This window comes from Mus caroli, unplaced genomic scaffold (assembly GCF_978045245.1).
Source record: "Mus caroli unplaced genomic scaffold, Mus_caroli_1 scaffold_1, whole genome shotgun sequence".
Classification (NCBI taxonomy): Eukaryota; Metazoa; Chordata; class Mammalia; order Rodentia; family Muridae; genus Mus; species Mus caroli.
The window spans coordinates 136,155,642-136,173,094 of NW_028227256.1; the positions used below are offsets into that span (position 1 = coordinate 136,155,642).

General features: G+C 39.4%; 1 protein-coding gene across 1 annotated transcript in view; it reads left to right on the top strand.

Moving 5' to 3' along the window:
* Aspm (assembly factor for spindle microtubules) overlaps positions 1-17,453 on the top strand; it is a 44,484-nt gene that overhangs the window by 4,566 nt on the left and 22,465 nt on the right. Inside the window, exons 4-16 of the mRNA XM_021168094.3 lie at positions 1,644-1,748; positions 1,990-2,136; positions 3,515-3,760; positions 5,541-5,608; positions 9,171-9,312; positions 9,865-9,995; positions 10,570-10,745; positions 11,677-11,822; positions 11,912-11,997; positions 12,819-13,040; positions 14,761-14,968; positions 15,061-15,203; positions 15,471-15,599. Of these exons, the coding sequence (XP_021023753.1) occupies positions 1,644-1,748; positions 1,990-2,136; positions 3,515-3,760; positions 5,541-5,608; positions 9,171-9,312; positions 9,865-9,995; positions 10,570-10,745; positions 11,677-11,822; positions 11,912-11,997; positions 12,819-13,040; positions 14,761-14,968; positions 15,061-15,203; positions 15,471-15,599 (1,949 nt within the window). The remainder of the gene's footprint in view (positions 1-1,643; positions 1,749-1,989; positions 2,137-3,514; positions 3,761-5,540; positions 5,609-9,170; positions 9,313-9,864; positions 9,996-10,569; positions 10,746-11,676; positions 11,823-11,911; positions 11,998-12,818; positions 13,041-14,760; positions 14,969-15,060; positions 15,204-15,470; positions 15,600-17,453) is intronic.

Here is a 17,453-nt window from a genome sequence, read left to right on the forward strand (position 1 = left end):
TCCTCGTGCTACCCAGACAGATTCCAGCTACCCAGCCAAGCAGCCAAGCAGCTCGCCTTTGTCTAGGCTAATCTCACTTGTCTACTCTATGCCTCAACATTACCTTTAGGTAATGACTTCTGATTAGTCCTTATTCATTTTTTGCCTGAATTTTTCGGACTGGAAAAATTAGCCTTCCATTTTGTTTTAAGTTAGTTATACTACCCCTTTCTTTTCTCTTCCCACTGTGTCAGATTACAATAGGGAACATTTACTGAGCACTTGTGTCTGTGGTCTATAAGAATATATTTCAAATTCTTTTTATAACCTTATCATATGTCACAGTTCTGAGTGCCAACTATGCACATGTATCCTGTGTATAGTTTTCAGGATGGACTCTTAATATGTAGACCTATAGTCAATGTTATGTTTCTACGTGACTACCCAACAGTGTCTTTCACTTGCTTTATACATTGCCAAATCCTTCCTATCTAGTCACTGAATGATGCTGCTAAATATCTTATTTGCCTGGGACAAACACCTTGGAATTGTCCTTAATTATGGTAATCTTCTCCCATCCTTTTTATGTAAATTCCAAATCAGGTTTGATTCTAAATATTTATACTTGAAAATGTTACTAGAAGGAAATTCATTAGCCTTTGGGATTACCAAAAAGGTGAGTTCTTAGTACTTGAAATGAGAGCATGAATGTCCAAGAAACCAATTAACACAAATGTTAGTAGGAGACATCAAATAAGAAGATTACACTATCATGATTGCTCTCTTGCAGAATCAAAGACCATCACACTGGGTAACCAGAGAGATCTCACTGTGAACATCATTTAGGTTTCCTGCATAGGAACTGACAGTACTTATTTGTTAGTAATTGTATTGTCACATCAAAAACTTGGAGGCCAATATGTCATTCTAGTCCCTTTTTAAAATTTAAATCAGTTGCACATGCCTGTTAGTGATATCTTGCTATTCGCTATTTTGTATAGATACACTCTTAACAAATAAATTATTTGATTTTAAGAAAATATCCATTTTGACCTTCTATAAAATAGACAATAAATGATTAAGAGAATCAATGAATTCAGAATAAATACACAAATGACCATGGAAGTTCCCTTGCTCAGATCTTCTGTTTATTTGAAGCAGAAACCTAGGAAGACCTCTGCTAGATTCAGAGAGAATTATATACATTAGACTTGATTTACATCAGGAGGGGGCGCTTTTGGAGTTCATTAAGTGGTTTGTGGTCTGTAACTTGGAAGATGTTGTTCCTTAATTTAATGAGTATGGGTGTTTTGCCTAACTGTGAATGATGAGTGTGCCTAGTGCTATAGAAGCGAGAGAGGGCAGTGGATTCCCTTAGGCTGGTGTTAACAGGTTGTTGTGAGCCACCTTGTGGGATCTGAGAATTTAACCTAGGTCCTCTGGAAGAGCAGCAAGAGCTCTTACCCACTGCATTATCTCTCTAGCCCTGAGGTATTGGTTGGTTTGTTTACTGAAGTTTATAACATTAGCACCTAGAATATATTGTTATTAAGTGTCTCTTAAATGAATATGATAATAAAGAGCCCAAGTTGAAATCTGAAATTTGTTACCGATTTGAAAACATTTTATTTCTTAATGCTACTATGGTTTCTATTTTACTTTAGATTCATCAATATTAAAAACACCTCTTTCTAAAACAAAGAAAAAGAGAAGATCCATTGTTGCTGTAGCACAGTCTCATCTGACCTTTATAAAGCCATTAAAAGCAGGCAAGTATTCATTGTATTTATCAGACTGAAAAAGGCTCTGAGAGGGAAATAATGCACTTAGCTTTTGCTCTGATTGCATGTCAGACTTGAGAAGTTCTCAGCTCTCTTCAGCACAGAGTGACAGCAAACATTGTTCAGTGGCTTAAAGATGATTTTGCTAGTACAAAAGTCCTCTTGATCTATTTTCAAAAATGATTTAAAGGGAAATTTCTTATACATTAATTAATTATATTATTCTTAGCTATTCCTAGACACCCAATGCCGTTTGCTGCAAAGAACATGTTCTATGATGAACGCTGGAAGGAAAAGCAGGAACAGGGCTTCACTTGGTGGCTAAATTATATATTAACACCTGATGACTTCACTGTAAAAACCAATGTTTCTAAAGGTAAACGGTTTTGAATTACACATAACTGTGTTATGCTGTACTTAGTGATGGCTACTAGCTCACTGTCTTAATAAAGAGGTGTGTAGGGAAGTTATGTGATAATGAGGAACCTGGGTGCCCATTTGGGAGAATTTCAAAATATCCTAGCGCTTATTTTCCAGGAAAAATGGGAGTGGACAGGGTAGAAAGAGTTGGGGGAATCTCTTCTTGAGAAGGAAACTCGACTGTTGCCTTGGCATAGAAATCATAGAGTTAGCTCTAGGCTGAGACTATGTTAAACTACTATTAGGCTTCTTTGTAAAGAGGTGACTTCCTCACTGTGCTTCTTTGTATTTCTCAGAGAGCATTATATAGAATTTCTGCATTAAAGGAGTCTCGATTGTATGTTATGCCATTATGCAATTTTTTCCTTTAAAAAAATACAGTCAATTTTTTATTGTGTTTTTTTTTTTTTTTTTTTTTTTCCTTAAGATAAAATATATTTTACGGGGCTGGTGAGATGGCTCAGTGGGTAAGAGCATCTGACTGCTCTTCCGAAGGTCCAAAGTTCAAATCCCAGCAACCACATGGTGGCTCACAACCACCCGTAATGAGTTCTGATGCCCTCTTCTGGTGCATCTGAAGACAGCTACAGTGTACTTACATTAAATAAATAAATAAATAAATCTTTAAAAAAATATATATATATATATTTTACAAAAATCCCAGATATAGGTGGGGAGACAGCTCAGTTGACAAAGCACTTGCCTTGAAGACTTAAGTTCCCAGAAGCCTCCTGGAAGCAGCCAGGGACATTGCTGGGGCCGTGGAGAGGGGCAGATCCCGGGGACTCACTTGTCTACCTTAGCCTATGTAGTCAGTTCCAGGCCAGTGAGAGATCATCTCAAAAACAAGAAGGTGGAGTGCACCCCAGGAGTGACGGATGCCCATGCTTGTCTTCTTGCTTCCATCATATACACACACATGTGGACACACACACACATACATACACACACACACACACACACATGCATAGGTAAACACGTACACAGAATTCAAATTATGTCATAGTTCAACTGAGTCATATTCCTTATAAGCTTAACTTTTATTCAGATAGACTAGAAAGAGAAACTTGTTGGGAGGCCATCTGACTAGTCTGCATTAGAAGTGCTCAGGTTTACAAGTGCTCGTGTTGGAAGTTATGTGTGAGGTTAACAAGAAAACTTTACCTTGTTAGGCAATGTGCAGATAGAACTTGGCCAAAGGCACTTAGTGAATAGAGGGCTTGGAGGGGCGTAACAAAGAGTCCCTTTTAGCATCTCACCGTGCATTCAGTTGCTGGGTTTGGTTAGGTGTGGCGATGATGTGAAATCTGAAGCATTGTCCTGTTTTTCTCTAGTGAACGCTGCCAGCCTTGTTTTGGGAGCGGAAAGCCAACATAAAATAAGTGTCCTGAAAGCACCTACTAAAGAGGAAGTGTCTCTCAGAGCTTATACAGCCAGCTGCAGGCTGAATAGATTACGTCGTACAGCTTGCTCCTTGTTTACTTCTGAAAAAATGGTTAAAGCTATTAAAAAGGTTGAAATCGAAATTGAAGTTGGGCGGCTACTTGTTCGAAAAGATCGACACCTCTGGAAAGATATTGGTAAGATTATAGAAATCTTTAAAAATACTGTAAAGAGCATGTGTTCCTTTTTCATCAGTTTTATTCATGGATAATTGACAAAAATTGTACATGTTGATAATTGGATGGAGTCACACCTAGAGCAGTGAATGATAGTCACAATCTAGCTAAGTAACATCCACAGTTGGTTACCTTAGTGTCTGTGTGTGTGTGTCTGTGTGTCTGTGTGTGTGTGTGTCTGTGTGTGTGTGTGTCTGTGTGTGTATAGTGTATTAGTGTATGTGTGTGTGTGTCTGTGTGTGTATAGTGTATTAGTGTATGTGTGTGTGTGTCTGTGTGTGTATAGTGTATTAGTGTATGTGTGTGTGTCTGTGTGTGTGTGTGTCTGTGTGTGTGTGTGTCTGTGTGTGTCTGTGTGTGTGTGTGTGTCTGTGTGTGTGTGTGTCTGTGTGTGTGTGTGTCTGTGTGTGTGTGTGTGTGTGTGTGTGTCTGTGTGTGTGTCTGTGTGTGTGTGTGTGTCTGTGTGTGTGTGTGTGTCTGTGTGTGTGTCTGTGTGTGTGTCTGTGTGTGTGTCTGTGTGTGTCTGTGTGTGTGTCTGTGTGTGTGTGTGTCTGTGTGTATGTGTGTGTGTGTCTGTGTGTGTATAGTGTATTAGTGTATGTGTGTGTGTCTGTGTGTGTGTCTGTGTGTGTGTGTGTCTGTGTGTGTGTGTGTGTCTGTGTGTGTGTGTCTGTGTGTGTGTGTGTCTGTGTGTGTGTGTGTCTGTGTGTGTGTGTGTCTGTGTGTGTGTGTGTGTCTGTGTGTGTGTCTGTGTGTGTGTCTGTGTGTGTGTCTGTGTGTGTCTGTGTGTGTGTCTGTGTGTGTGTGTGTCTGTGTGTATGTGTGTGTGTGTCTGTGTGTGTATAGTGTATTAGTGTCTGTGTGTGTGTGTGTCTGTGTGTGTGTCTGTATGTGTGTGTGTGTCTGTGTGTGTGTGTGTGTCTGTGTGTGTCTGTGTGTCTGTGTGTGTGTGTGTGTCTCTGTGTGTATAGTGTATTAGTGTATGTGTGTGTGTGTCTGTGTGTGTGTGTCTGTGTGTGTCTGTGTGTGTGTGTGTGTATAGGGCACGTAAGATCCATTTCCAGCTCTGAAGTATAATGACAAGTTAGTAAATATAGTCACCTCTCTATACAGCAGCTGTCCAAAGCTTACTCACCTTGTATGACTAAAGCTCTCTGCTTTAGCCAACATCTTCCTGGCCCAGTCAGCCACCATTCTCTGCTTCAGTGGGCATGATTATTTGAGAAGACATGTGCAGGACAGATTGTACAGAATTTGACTCTTTGCCTGGCTTATTTTACTTAATGACCTTCAGGGTCACCCATGCCATTAGAAAATGGCAGGATTTACCTTTCTTTAGAATAGATTAATATTCTGTGTGTGTATCTGTCTGTCTGTGTATCAGTGTTTCTATGTCTGTTCATGGATTCATCTGTTATAGGGACTAAGATTGGTTGCCTGTGCTGGCTGTCAGGAATATTGATGTCACAAAACATGTAATTACCTTATTAAGATGCTGACTTCAGTTCCTTCCTGTACATCCCCATTTGATGCTGCATTCTTTGGCTGGCTAAAATCTCACAGATAAAATTGTGGGTCATATGTTCAGGAAATATAACTCACTTTTTCTGTTTTGCACTGTAGAGGTTTATTTATTTATTTATTTATTACAATTGGTATTTATTAATATTCTCTGTTGAGGTGTATTTACTATCTCTGTTTAGTGATCCATACTTAATTTTTTTTTAAACCTATGTTTCAGGACAACGCCAAAAAGTCCTGAATTGGCTCTTGTCGTATAATCCTCTGTGGCTTCGAATTGGTCTGGAGGTAAGTTTCCAGGTTTCATACTACTTCATTGTTTTAAAGATTTGTTTTTATTATCCTAATTATGTGCGTGTGTGTGTGTGTGTGTGTGTGTGTGTGTGTGTGTGTGCTGGGGGTCTGTGCACATGAATGTAGGTGCCCAGAGGCCAGATGTGCTCAATTCCCCTGGAGCTGGCATTACAGGCTGTTGTAGTCTCCTGGTTTAGGTTCTGGGAATTGAACCCGGGTCCTCAGGAGGAGCACTAAGTGCTCTTGACAACTGAGCTATCTCCCCAGCCCCAGCATTCATTTTAAAAATGACATAGTTTCAGTAGAATACACTCTTTCATAAAATGTGGTTTTTATTTAGAATAGTTAATTTATTTAATTGACCTGATTCATCTTCCAACATAGAATATCAGATCAGTTAGTAAATACTTAACTGGATGAATAGATCATATTCTTATAAGTTATTAGCATTTTGTTTCAAAGTAATTTGCTTATGAGTTATTTTATTTGAATTTTTGGTCCACATTATTATTACGATGAGGATGATGATGATGAAGATCTTACCTTTTATTGAATGAAAATAGATTCTTTTCTCATACAATATATCCAGGCTACAGATTTCTCTTCCTCTGATCTTCCCATTTCTGCCTCTTCTCTCCTCCCATTTGAATTCACTCACTTTCTGTCTCTCATTAGAAAAGAAGAGGCTTCTAGCACATAATGTCAAAACAAAATAAAATATAATAAGATAAAACCAAACCATCACATCGATGTTGGACAAGGTAAACCAGCAGGGCAAAGAGCCCAAGATCAGGCACAAGGGTCAGAGCCCCACTGGTTCACACACTCAGGGGTCCCATGAGAGTCCTGAACTGAAATCTATAGTGTATACACAGAGGACCTGATATAGACCTGTGTAGGCCCTGTGCTTGCTGCTTCAGTCTCCGTGAGTTCACATGGGCTTTTCTTGGTTGCTTTAGAGGGCCTTGTTCTCCTGGTGACAGTGGTGTGGCAACCTACAGAGTGGGAAAAGATTTTCACCGACTCCACACTGATAATAGACTAATACACAAAATACATTGTAAACTCAAGAAGCTAAACATCAGCAAGCCAGATAATCCATTTAAGAATGGGGTAGAGATCTAAACAAAGAACTCTCAATAGAGGAAACTTAGACAGCTGAGAAACACTTAATGTTCAGTGCCCTTAAGCATCAGGGAAAGGCAAATGGAAACGACTCTGAGATGCCGTCTATGCCTGTCTTGAGTGGCTAAGATCATTAACACAGGTGACAGCTCGTGCTGGTGAGGATGCGGAGCGAAGGGCACCCTGCTCCACTGCTGGGGGAGTACAAACTTGTACAGCCACTGTGGAGATCTGGTGCTTCCTCAGAAAGGTGGGCATCAGTCTCGCTCAAGATCTATCTGTACCACTCTTCTTTTCAGAACATTTTGGCTGAAAGACAATTTTCATACCACCTTGAACACGTTTGCCCCCCACCCCCAGCCCCAGTTCTTCCCAGATTCCTCTCACCTTCCTACCCACCCAACTTTATGTGCCTTTACTCACACTCCCTCTTAAGACAAATGAACAAAACAACAACAAAAACCCCAAGAAACACACGCTCCAAAAATACACACAAAGGAAAATAAGCAAAAGGCCAGCGAGACAACCAATGCCTAAACAGGGCAAAGTGAAACAAACTGCGCTCTGAAAAGCTATGCCGTTTTTATGTCTGCGTGTGTTGGCCAACTGCTCCTGAGCATGGGCCTGCGGAGAGCCCAGCACACCCAGTGAGACTCCACTGCGTGCTTATTGATCGCCCACAGCTTCCGTGTTAAAGAGGACAGTCCACGGCCACTTCTCCCTCAGTGCTGGGACTCTTTCTGGCTTGGACTTGTGTGCATGCGCCAGTGTCCGGGTTCTTATGTGCGGCATCCTGTTGTGTCTAGAAGACTGTTTCCCTGGAGTCATCTGTTCCTGGCTGCATAGCTCCTGAACGCTGATGGAAGGATTTAATGGAGACAGCCCATTTAGGACTGAATGCCCAGAGTCTCACTCTGCATTTTGCTCAGTTGTGGGTCTCTGCTGGCCACTATAAGTTATTGGCATATTGTTACAGAGGAACTTACTGTGTGTTCTTTTTATTTTGTACATAATTTGTTGCTATATTTAATGACAGGTACAGTCATTTTTGAATTTTTTATTTTTATTCCATCAATAAAATTAGGTCAGGGTAAGCTTTGAATTTATATTAGTATGTTAGCAAAGTACTTTCATAGGTGTTCAGATGGAATACTTCTTATAGTAATGCCAAGTGGATTGATTTATGTATATTTACATAAATATTCCAATTTATGTATAAATACCTAAAGTTAAAATAGACTGATAGTCAGGTGTAGTGGCTCCTGCTTGCATTCTCTGAACTATCGTGTGGTGCTATGTTAATGTTTTTATATATTAAATTACTATATAGATTTCTATATTAGATCAATATATAATACATATTATATATATATTTGTTATATATATAATACATTCATATTATCTAGTTAATCTTTAACATTTATTTCTTCAAGCATTTATCATTTCTTCATGCTGAAACTTGTAAAATTCTTTCTGGATTTTGAGTAGAATTTCAACATTGCTCCTCTTAAGCACTGTTACCCCACTTTGCCCGGCATCCCAGAAGTGCTCACTCCAGCCTAATCCCCTTTGGAAACCTCTGCTTACGTGTACTTTGTGTCCATGTTAAGCATGTAGAAGCATCCACGTTAAGTTGCTCGGGACATGTCCAAGCACTGCTGGGGGACAGGAGAGATGACATAAACGCAGCAGTGAGCAGGGATGCATAATCCTTTCACTGGGAAAGCAGGTGTCAGGAACTGAACCCTAAAACACGTTATCTTATTCCAGACCTGAGGATTTTGCAAAGGACATAATGTTTGAGGATACTCTAAAAGCTTCAAGAGCCAAACATAAGAACGGAAAGATAAATGTCCCTATTTTTGACAGTGATAACATTATTACCTGTCTGCTTTCATCTTTCTCTGTTTTTCCATATAGGTTTACAGAATACAGTTTATAGTTTTAGCTTTCTTGTAAATGTCTGGAAAAACATCAATAAGCATGTAAATGTTAAACTAATTTCACATTTATAGTTGCTTATGGACATACCTATACTTCTCAGTTATTTTTTCCAACTTGTTTATAGATAGTCTTTCTCATTAACTATTATAAAACTTTGATTATTTTAGTAACATGCTGCTTAAGACAGTGATTAAATTTTGAACAATGCGCCTATTCGTGGTTGGTCTTTAACTGAGCAAGAAAAATTAAAATGTAAACGAGGTTTCTCAGAAGCTGAGTAAGTTTGTCTGTCTACATTTAGAAGTATATCATGCACACTAAACATGCATGCAGGTTGTGTGCACAGTTGAAGGATGTTCTATAGCAGCCAGGTCACTCCTGTGCTGTTTTCTATTTCTTAAAAGACAGCAGCTTGCTCTCCGCAACAGCTTCCTCTCCCACTTAGGGTTAGTGTAATCCTGACCTTGCCTTGCCTTCTCTTTTGCAGACAGTGTTTGGAGAACTGATCCCTCTGGCAGACAACAGTGACGTCACGGGATTGGCCATGTTCATTCTGAATCGCTTACTTTGGAATCCTGACATAGCAGCTGAATATAGACACCCCACTGTTCCTCTCCTGTTTCGGGATGGTGAGCATCCCTGCATACTGCACCACTCTAATATAGCTTGTCATCGTCCCTGGTGGTCTGACTTTTTCTTTCTCAAATCCATTTCAATAGGCCTCTGCTTTTGACTAGCTTTTCTTCTCCTTCCTTGCCCTCTCCTCCATCGCAGTCTCTTCCTGTGATCTCCACCCACTGCCTCACCCCAGTAGGCTCTGAGTCCGATGGGGACTGTGTTTGTTTTGCTGCTAACTACGTAGAACCTAGGATAATGCTTGCCTATCACAGTGGGTGTTCATCAAATACTCTGTTGAATGAGACCAGACAGATTTCATTGCTAGCACTGTGTTGTCCCTTCCATGCATTGGACATGTCATCAAATGGTCCTTGTCCTGTAGAATACTTACTAGACTCATACTCGTAAGTTACTAAGGAAAAGTACGCAATGATTTTAGGAGTACTCGCTACCAGCTTTGTTAACTTACGGTTACCCTTGTTAGTTTCATAGATAAACTAACTGGTTTTGTGTGTGTGTGTGTGTGTTTGTTTGTTTTTGTTTTGTTTTGTTTGTACTTTAAGGTCATGAAGCAGCCTTGTCTAAGTTCACATTGAAAAAATTGCTGTTGTTGATCTGTTTCCTTGATCATGCTAAAATTTCCAGACTTATTGATCATGATCCTTGTCTCTTCTGTAAAGATGCTGAATTCAAGGTACCAGTTTTATTTTATGTCTTATATTTTCCATTCCAAACTTTTTCTTGCTTTGGTGGCATGTTTTCTATCGTAAAAAGCATTTGTCTTCCAGTGAAGACATTGTGAAGAGGAACAGGAATGAGAGTTTGCATAGTGACATTTTCTTTATTCTCCACACACACACACACATACATAGGACTCAATTTATCCATGATTTATCTTCTTAGAATGTACTTGTAGACCTCAGACCCCCGATTTAAAATGCCTGATTTTAGTTGAATGACAGTTTCCCATTAATTTTACTCTTAATTTTGACTTGAGAATGAACTAGGTTATGCTAATATAGAATTAATTTGGGGGAGAAATTTTTTCCCTATTTTAAATTATCTGTTACCAAACTAGCTTCCGTATTTAATTGTGAACAAATTTTATAAGGTCTTAAATTGGAAATAGGAGTTTGCATTTGCCTTGGTTATAGGCAGTCTCTTTATAGTCCGTATATTATTTCTACAGGTACAGAATTGCTTAAAGGATTTGTTGTTATCAGAAATAAAATATGTAACCGTGAAACACACTTGCTCTTTGTCCATAGGCTAGCAAAGAGCTTCTTCTAGCCTTTTCACGGGATTTCCTCAGTGGTGAAGGTGACCTTTCTCGTCACCTTAGCTTCTTGGGGTTACCCGTGAGCCACGTTCAGACACCACTTGATGAATTTGATTTTGCTGTTACAAATCTTGCAGTGGACTTGCAGTGTGGGGTTCGCCTTGTGTAAGTATAAGCTAAAGATTTACTTAATGGGATCGACTAAAAAAATTTTTTTTAAAACATGTTTTCCTGGATTAATACTTAATTTTTTGAATGATGCAATAAATTTATAGCTTAAAAAATGTCTAGTTTTCTCTTTGACAAAGAGATTGTATGAGTTTTGCCATGCAATTTTGTGTTCACTGCTGTTATGGGAATGGGGTCTGTGGGTGGGAACACTGGATGTCTCAGGATAGGGTTACAAAGAGCATAAACACTGAGACCTAAAAACACTGTGCCATCAGTGGCTTCCTCTGACTTGTGCATCACAGAATGGGAGTAAGAGATGCTACTAGGAGCTGGATTTCTGGTTGTCCTGTGTCTGATTTAGGTAGATCCTCAGATGTCATCCTGGTGATCTGCTCTGGCTTGGAAACTGACAACATTGTTTCAGCTTTCACCCTCAGTCAGTACTGTTAGATACGGGACTAGGTTTACTTAACTCCTCTAAGTCTTAGTGCCTTCAGTAAAAAAATAGAAAATCAGGAGCAGTTCATGCCTAGTTATGAGACTTGCTGATAACTAAGAGAAACAGGTACTTGCCTGTTGTGTAAAATATGCCATATTTTAATTCCTGCCCGACGTTTCCTCCTGTACTCCTTCCTCCTCACCCTCTGTCTTACTGTAGAGAGCTCTATTAAATTGTTCATATTTTCACATGCCTTGTGTTTTTCTTTCTTATATATGTGTAGACCTCAAACTTCCAGACTTACAATGAGAAACAATTCTACTTGCTAACTGAAGCAACGCAAAACTTGAATAGGTTCTGGGAGACCTTTTGTCCTTAATGTGTTTAGAGTGAAGTGAGTTTTGTGGGCAGTATCTTTATTTAAATGAACTTTTTCTTATACAAGTTTCATTGTGGAAGTTTTATGGAAAATTTCTTTGCTGTTAGGCGAACTGTGGAGCTTCTCACACAGAACTGGAATCTGTCTGACAAACTCAGGATCCCTGCAATAAGTCGAGTTCAAAAGATGCACAATGTTGATCTCGTCCTTCAGGTTCTCAAGTCTCGAGGAGTTCCACTAACTGATGAGCATGGTAAACCCAGCATCAGAATAAAGCTTCGTGTCCTTGCTGAAGCTTGATGTGTGCACATACCGTCCTAACGGACTGCCTTTCACTTGTAGGGAGCACTATCTTGTCTAAGGATATTGTGGACAGGCACAGAGAGAAAACCCTTGGGTTGCTTTGGAAAATAGCATTTGCTTTCCAGGTATTGTGTGCTTACCTTGTTTTGTTTTTTTTTTCAATCAGTTTTGAATGCTGATTATTAAAGTCACTTTAAATAAAGACTAGCAATAGTCAGTTGCACTTTCTAAGCTTTAGTCTATCCTACGAACTGTGATAATTGCTTTTGTTTTACAATTAAATCTTTTTTATACTATTGGCAAAGTAAAATCCTCATAAAGAACGGAAGGTGAAGTTTCTATCTTAGAAGAAATAGTGCTAAAAGTACACCCAGGCTTATGTAGACCCAAATTTCATATTTTTAACTGGAAAACATTTCTTACCATTTATGTGTGAATACTATTTGTCATTAAAAATATAATTTTTGTGCTAAAATATACATTTTAGGTAGCTTTTGTTGGATTGAAAAAAATCTGTGTGTTTGTGGTGTATGTGTGTGTTTAGGTGTGTGAAAAGGCAAGAGGGCAGCGATGGGTATTTTTTTCTCCGTTGCTGTCCACTTTATTCTTTGAGATAAAGTCATTTATTGAAGCTATGGCTCACTGGTTTGGCTAGATTGGCTGGCCAGGGAGTCCCCAGGATCCACCTGTCTCTGTCCCCCTAGATAATTTGATGCCACACCCGGTTTATCCATAAGTGCTGGTGATCTGTGTTCGGGTGTTCTTGACTGTGTAGGAGGCCCTTGACAGCCTGAGCCAGCCCACTCCCCATTTTGTTAATATTTCTGATTAGGCTATCCTCCTTCTTTAGTTTCTTTTTGTAGAGACAGTTATCTTAAATTTTGTGGGTTAAAAATGAAACATGGAAAATGTACAAAAATGTATTTAACTTTTCTGTATTTTTCAGGTGGATATTTCCCTTAATTTAGATCAATTAAAGGAAGAAATTGATTTTCTAAAGCACACACACAGTATAAAGAGAGCCATGTCTGCACTAACATGCCCTTCACAAGCTATTACTAATAAGCAAAGAGACAAAAGGATTAGTGGGAACTTTGAACGCTACGGTGAGAGTGTGCAGTTGTTGATGGATTGGGTAAATGCAGTTTGTGCCTTCTATAATAAAAAGGTTAGTTTTCTTCCTTTTGTTTTTAATATATTTTAAACCTTTGCTAAAATATAACAGTATATAAAATCATGTATTTTTTAATATCTAATACTTATAATGCTTTCACACACAGAGAGACACTATGCACATTCATTATTTGCAGATTATTTATCAATAATTAGTATCACCTTGTAGTCTGTAGAACCTGTTATACAGACAATCATCAATTGAGCAGTGCACAATAATATTTTATCACTGAGAAAGATTAAAAATTTTGAGAAAAGACAAATATTATCTGTCCTCTCTCCTATACTAAATGTAGATTTAAATACACATAACAACAATATATTTACTTATATACATCCATATATTTACATATATTCACACACATTTGACATGAAATCAGAAGGGCGCTGTAAAGAGGGAGGAATAAAGATAGTAAGAGAGAAGGAGTGACTGAATAGGCTACAATGATATATATGTGTGTGTGTGTGTGTGTGTGTGTGTGTGTAAAACATTTGTCCACATTTAATTTGTCCAAATTAAAGAAAAATTTTAAATGCTGATGCTACATAAAATCGGGGTGTGGAAATCCTAATCTTACTCTATTGTAATATTCAAAGAAATATCATTTAGAAAGGAGTAACAGACCTTGACTGGGTCTTTATGATAGTTTGTTAGGGTGATACTTTCTATATGATATGAACTTTTAAGTACAAATACTTTACAAATGTTCCCACATACATATAAACTCCCTAATAAGGAATAAAGAAGGTCAGTAGTACACATTGCATGTTACTGGGAATATCATAAGTTGTTACACCTCAAAGACATCGACACTAGACACATTGTTAGCTATAATGGTGGCCTTCTATGTTTTAATCAAATCCTAAAGGGTCAGAGATGTGACTGGTTATTACCTGTGAATTCAGTAAGTGGCTGAAATTCATTTGTTTCAGAGTTCGATCATCGCAGCTTGTCTGCTTGCTCACTGCAAGTGTTGAGGCCCGTCCTCCGCTGAGGTTGATTGATGACACTGCCTTCTTTCTGTCCTGTTCATGGTGTTTGTGCTTACTGTGTTTTCTGCTTTTCTTTGATTTCCTTGTTTAAGATCCTCGACTGTAGCGCTGAACCACCCAGTAGCATTCCTAAGGAAGAGCCATCTCGTTTCAGGTTAATGACTTGTTAAGTGAGCTTCATTTTGGCGTCTGTCCTGGTGCGGTTGGCCGTGAGATTAATGTCACTGCATCCTGAAAACACATAAGCCAATTCCTTTATGACTGATGGGAATTTTGGAGCTTAACCTAATTTTTCCATTAAGAGACTGGTTCATTTTGTAATAATGATTGACTGTAATTCTTAGTTTTCCAAAGACTGCCAGACACATTACTGTGAGCTAGGTGACTTGACATACAGTTTTACTCTCTCAAAGTTGTAGAAGCCAGAGGTCTAAAAGCAAGGAGTTGCCAGTCCCTAGTCTCACTAAAGGCTGTTCTCCCCTGCCCCACTTTAGGTTCTATTTGGTTTTTGGCTTGAAGCAGCATTAGTTCAGTCTCTGCCTTTGTCATCATGTAGTGTTCTGTGTTTCTACCTGTCTGTCTCTGTTCTTCAACTAACGTCATTCTCAGGTTCTGGGAAGGGTAATGCTGTTTTGAGAGATGCTGTCCAACAAAGGATAGTAATACTGTAATCAAACCTGACTTTTTAACTAACTGATTGCTTCTCTGATGTTTGTGCTCAGGTGGAGAATTTTACAGTATCTTTCTCAGATGGCCGTGTGCTATGCTATTTGATCCACCATTACCACCCGTGCTATGTGCCTTTTGATGCTATATGCCAGCGCACCAGTCAGTCTGTGGCCTGCGCACAGACTGGTTCAGTGGTATTGAATTCTTCATCCGAATCTGAAGGAGGTTGTCTGGATCTGTCTCTTGAAGCACTTGATCACGGTTAGTCCCTTTAGTCTGTTTAAGTCTTCAGCTTCTTTGCCATGTTTGATTTTTGGCTACAATCATGTCTTTATCGCTTGTGTATGTAATAGAAAGTACTCCAGAAATGTACAAAGAGCTTCTAGAAAACGAGAAGAAAAATTTTCATTTGGTGAGATCTGCAGCTAGGGACCTGGGAGGAATACCTGCTATGATTCATCATTCAGACATGTCAAATACAATTCCAGACGAAAAGGTTAGTGGACGACTTCTTCATAATAGCTCCTTGTTTTGCTTTTTGAGACAGGGTTTGTCTGTGTAGTCTTGGCTGTCTTGGAATTTGCTCTCTGTTGATTAGTTTGGCCTCAAAGTCAGAGATTAGCCTGCCTCTGCCTCCTGAAGGCTGGGATTAAAGGTGTGAGCCACCACACGTGGCTGACAGTGTCCTTCATGCAGCCTGGAGGATGATAGGGAGAGACGGTTCCCTTCTGACCCTCTGCTTTCCTCTTCTGTATTTCCTTAGGTGGTTATCACCTATTTGTCATTTCTCTGTGCAAGGCTTTTGGATCTCCGTAAAGAAATAAGAGCTGCTCGACTTATACAGACAACATGGAGAAAATATAAACTAAAAAGAGATCTGAAATACCATCAGGTAATTGTGGAAAATGAGAACAGTATCTCACAGGATTCCAATGAATTTTACGAATAGAGATGGTTGAGATAAAAGTATCAATTACATCTAGTTTGGGGATGCAGAGATATAAATATGGTATACTGATGTATCTTCCATTCTGTCAACACTCCCCATAATCTGCTGTAGGCCAGAGAGAACTTCTTGTGAGTGTGTGAAGATTTTTCCTATTGATTTCTACTGCAGGCCACCCTGCCTCCAGAGATCAGGAATGGTCCCGTGATGTCTCAGGAGTGCTTTGACTGCCTGTGCCTTGGTGCTGCTCAGGCTTGAGGCCGTGGGATCTTGTGCTGACTCTCAGATTCAGTCATGTTGACAACCAACATGAGCCATCACAAACGGCTAATTTAAAAGGACTTGTTACAGTTCTGGTTACATTTTATCGGATAATCTGGTCCCTGCTTGTTGCTCCTGCTGGCAGTGTTCCCACTCTTCCGTGGCAATGATGGCATCCATCTGTGTCTTTCTAAGTGGGAACATATGCAGCACCCTCTCTAGATCCTCATACGCATTTCCTGAGCTGCTAGGCTGATAAGGATTATGCTGAGGTACCCTTCCAGCTTTTAGATTTTGCTTTGATGCTATTGTTATAATTAGTATAAACCCTCCATTGATAATAGAGTCACTCAGGCCCTGTGGCAGTGAAATGGCAGGTAGACAACATTTCCTTGGTCCCCTGGTAAGTTCTGCATGTTGTTTTTTTCCTATCCATAAGTAGACACAAACTCTAAATTAAATTAAATCACAGTATTTGGTCTATTTATGGGGAAAATAAAAGTAACTGGTAACTCAATCATAGAATCATAGGTATGGCATTAAAATAATGTCATGGCTTAGAGAATGGCCAGTAGTTGCAGAAGTGAACACAGTAGCTTTAGCTTAGGGGAATTGTCTTGATAATTCTTGGAGTGCATTTCCCTCCCTCTGTCAACACCTTATCTAATGACAGGTAAAATTGTGGATTTTAGTTGCATGAAGTGAAGCGGATCTTGCAGTTGAGCTAAGTTTCATTTCACTTCAGTCTCTTTCATCCAAGATGCCCTTGGTCTTTTTAATTCTGACCCAAACATTCTGTATTTCTGAGCTCAATCACTTCTAAAATCTCTTTTATCAATTACCATTATTTCTAGTGGTGCACTCACTTCTAGCTGAACTACTTACAAAGAAGTGCTTAGAAGAGACACTGAAATGTGGTGTGATGGCCTGACCACTTTGGTAGGCAAACTTCCTCTCTGCTAAGGTTACAGTGGTCTAGATTATTATTTATTCCTCAGTGCTGTGGCCTACTATGTGGCCTTTCCTGTTCCTTGGTAATTGTTTTAATCTACTGATTGCCTTTTTCATGTTCTTGAATGACAGTTTGATCGGTGGTTCCCTAGTTCTCATGCATTGTGGCTTCTTCTGTGCAGACAGCACCCACTGATGTGTAGAGCCCCCTTCCATGTAGGATGCTCCAGTCAGTAACATAAAGGGTGTCTGTCAAGCTGTATGTTGTTCTTTCCACCACTCAACTCAGGTTGAGTAGAATACAGCAGGGTGAGCACAGGAACAGCCTGTGAGATGCTGGCTGTTGCCTGCCTACGGACTGACAAGTCCTGTGACTCTGCCTCCGTTAGCGCAGGTCATAAGTGCTGCATCTAGTCATTGTTTTAATGAGATTTAACTGATCCCCTATGAACTGTGAGATAGGAAATATTTGGTGGCCATAGTAGTCACTCTCTAAAGGAATACAAATGGGGGTGGGCACAATGCTGGCTTCTGTCCCAGGATACACAGCTTCTCCTCTCAACTCTGGTTCTCATAGTGCAGAGTGTG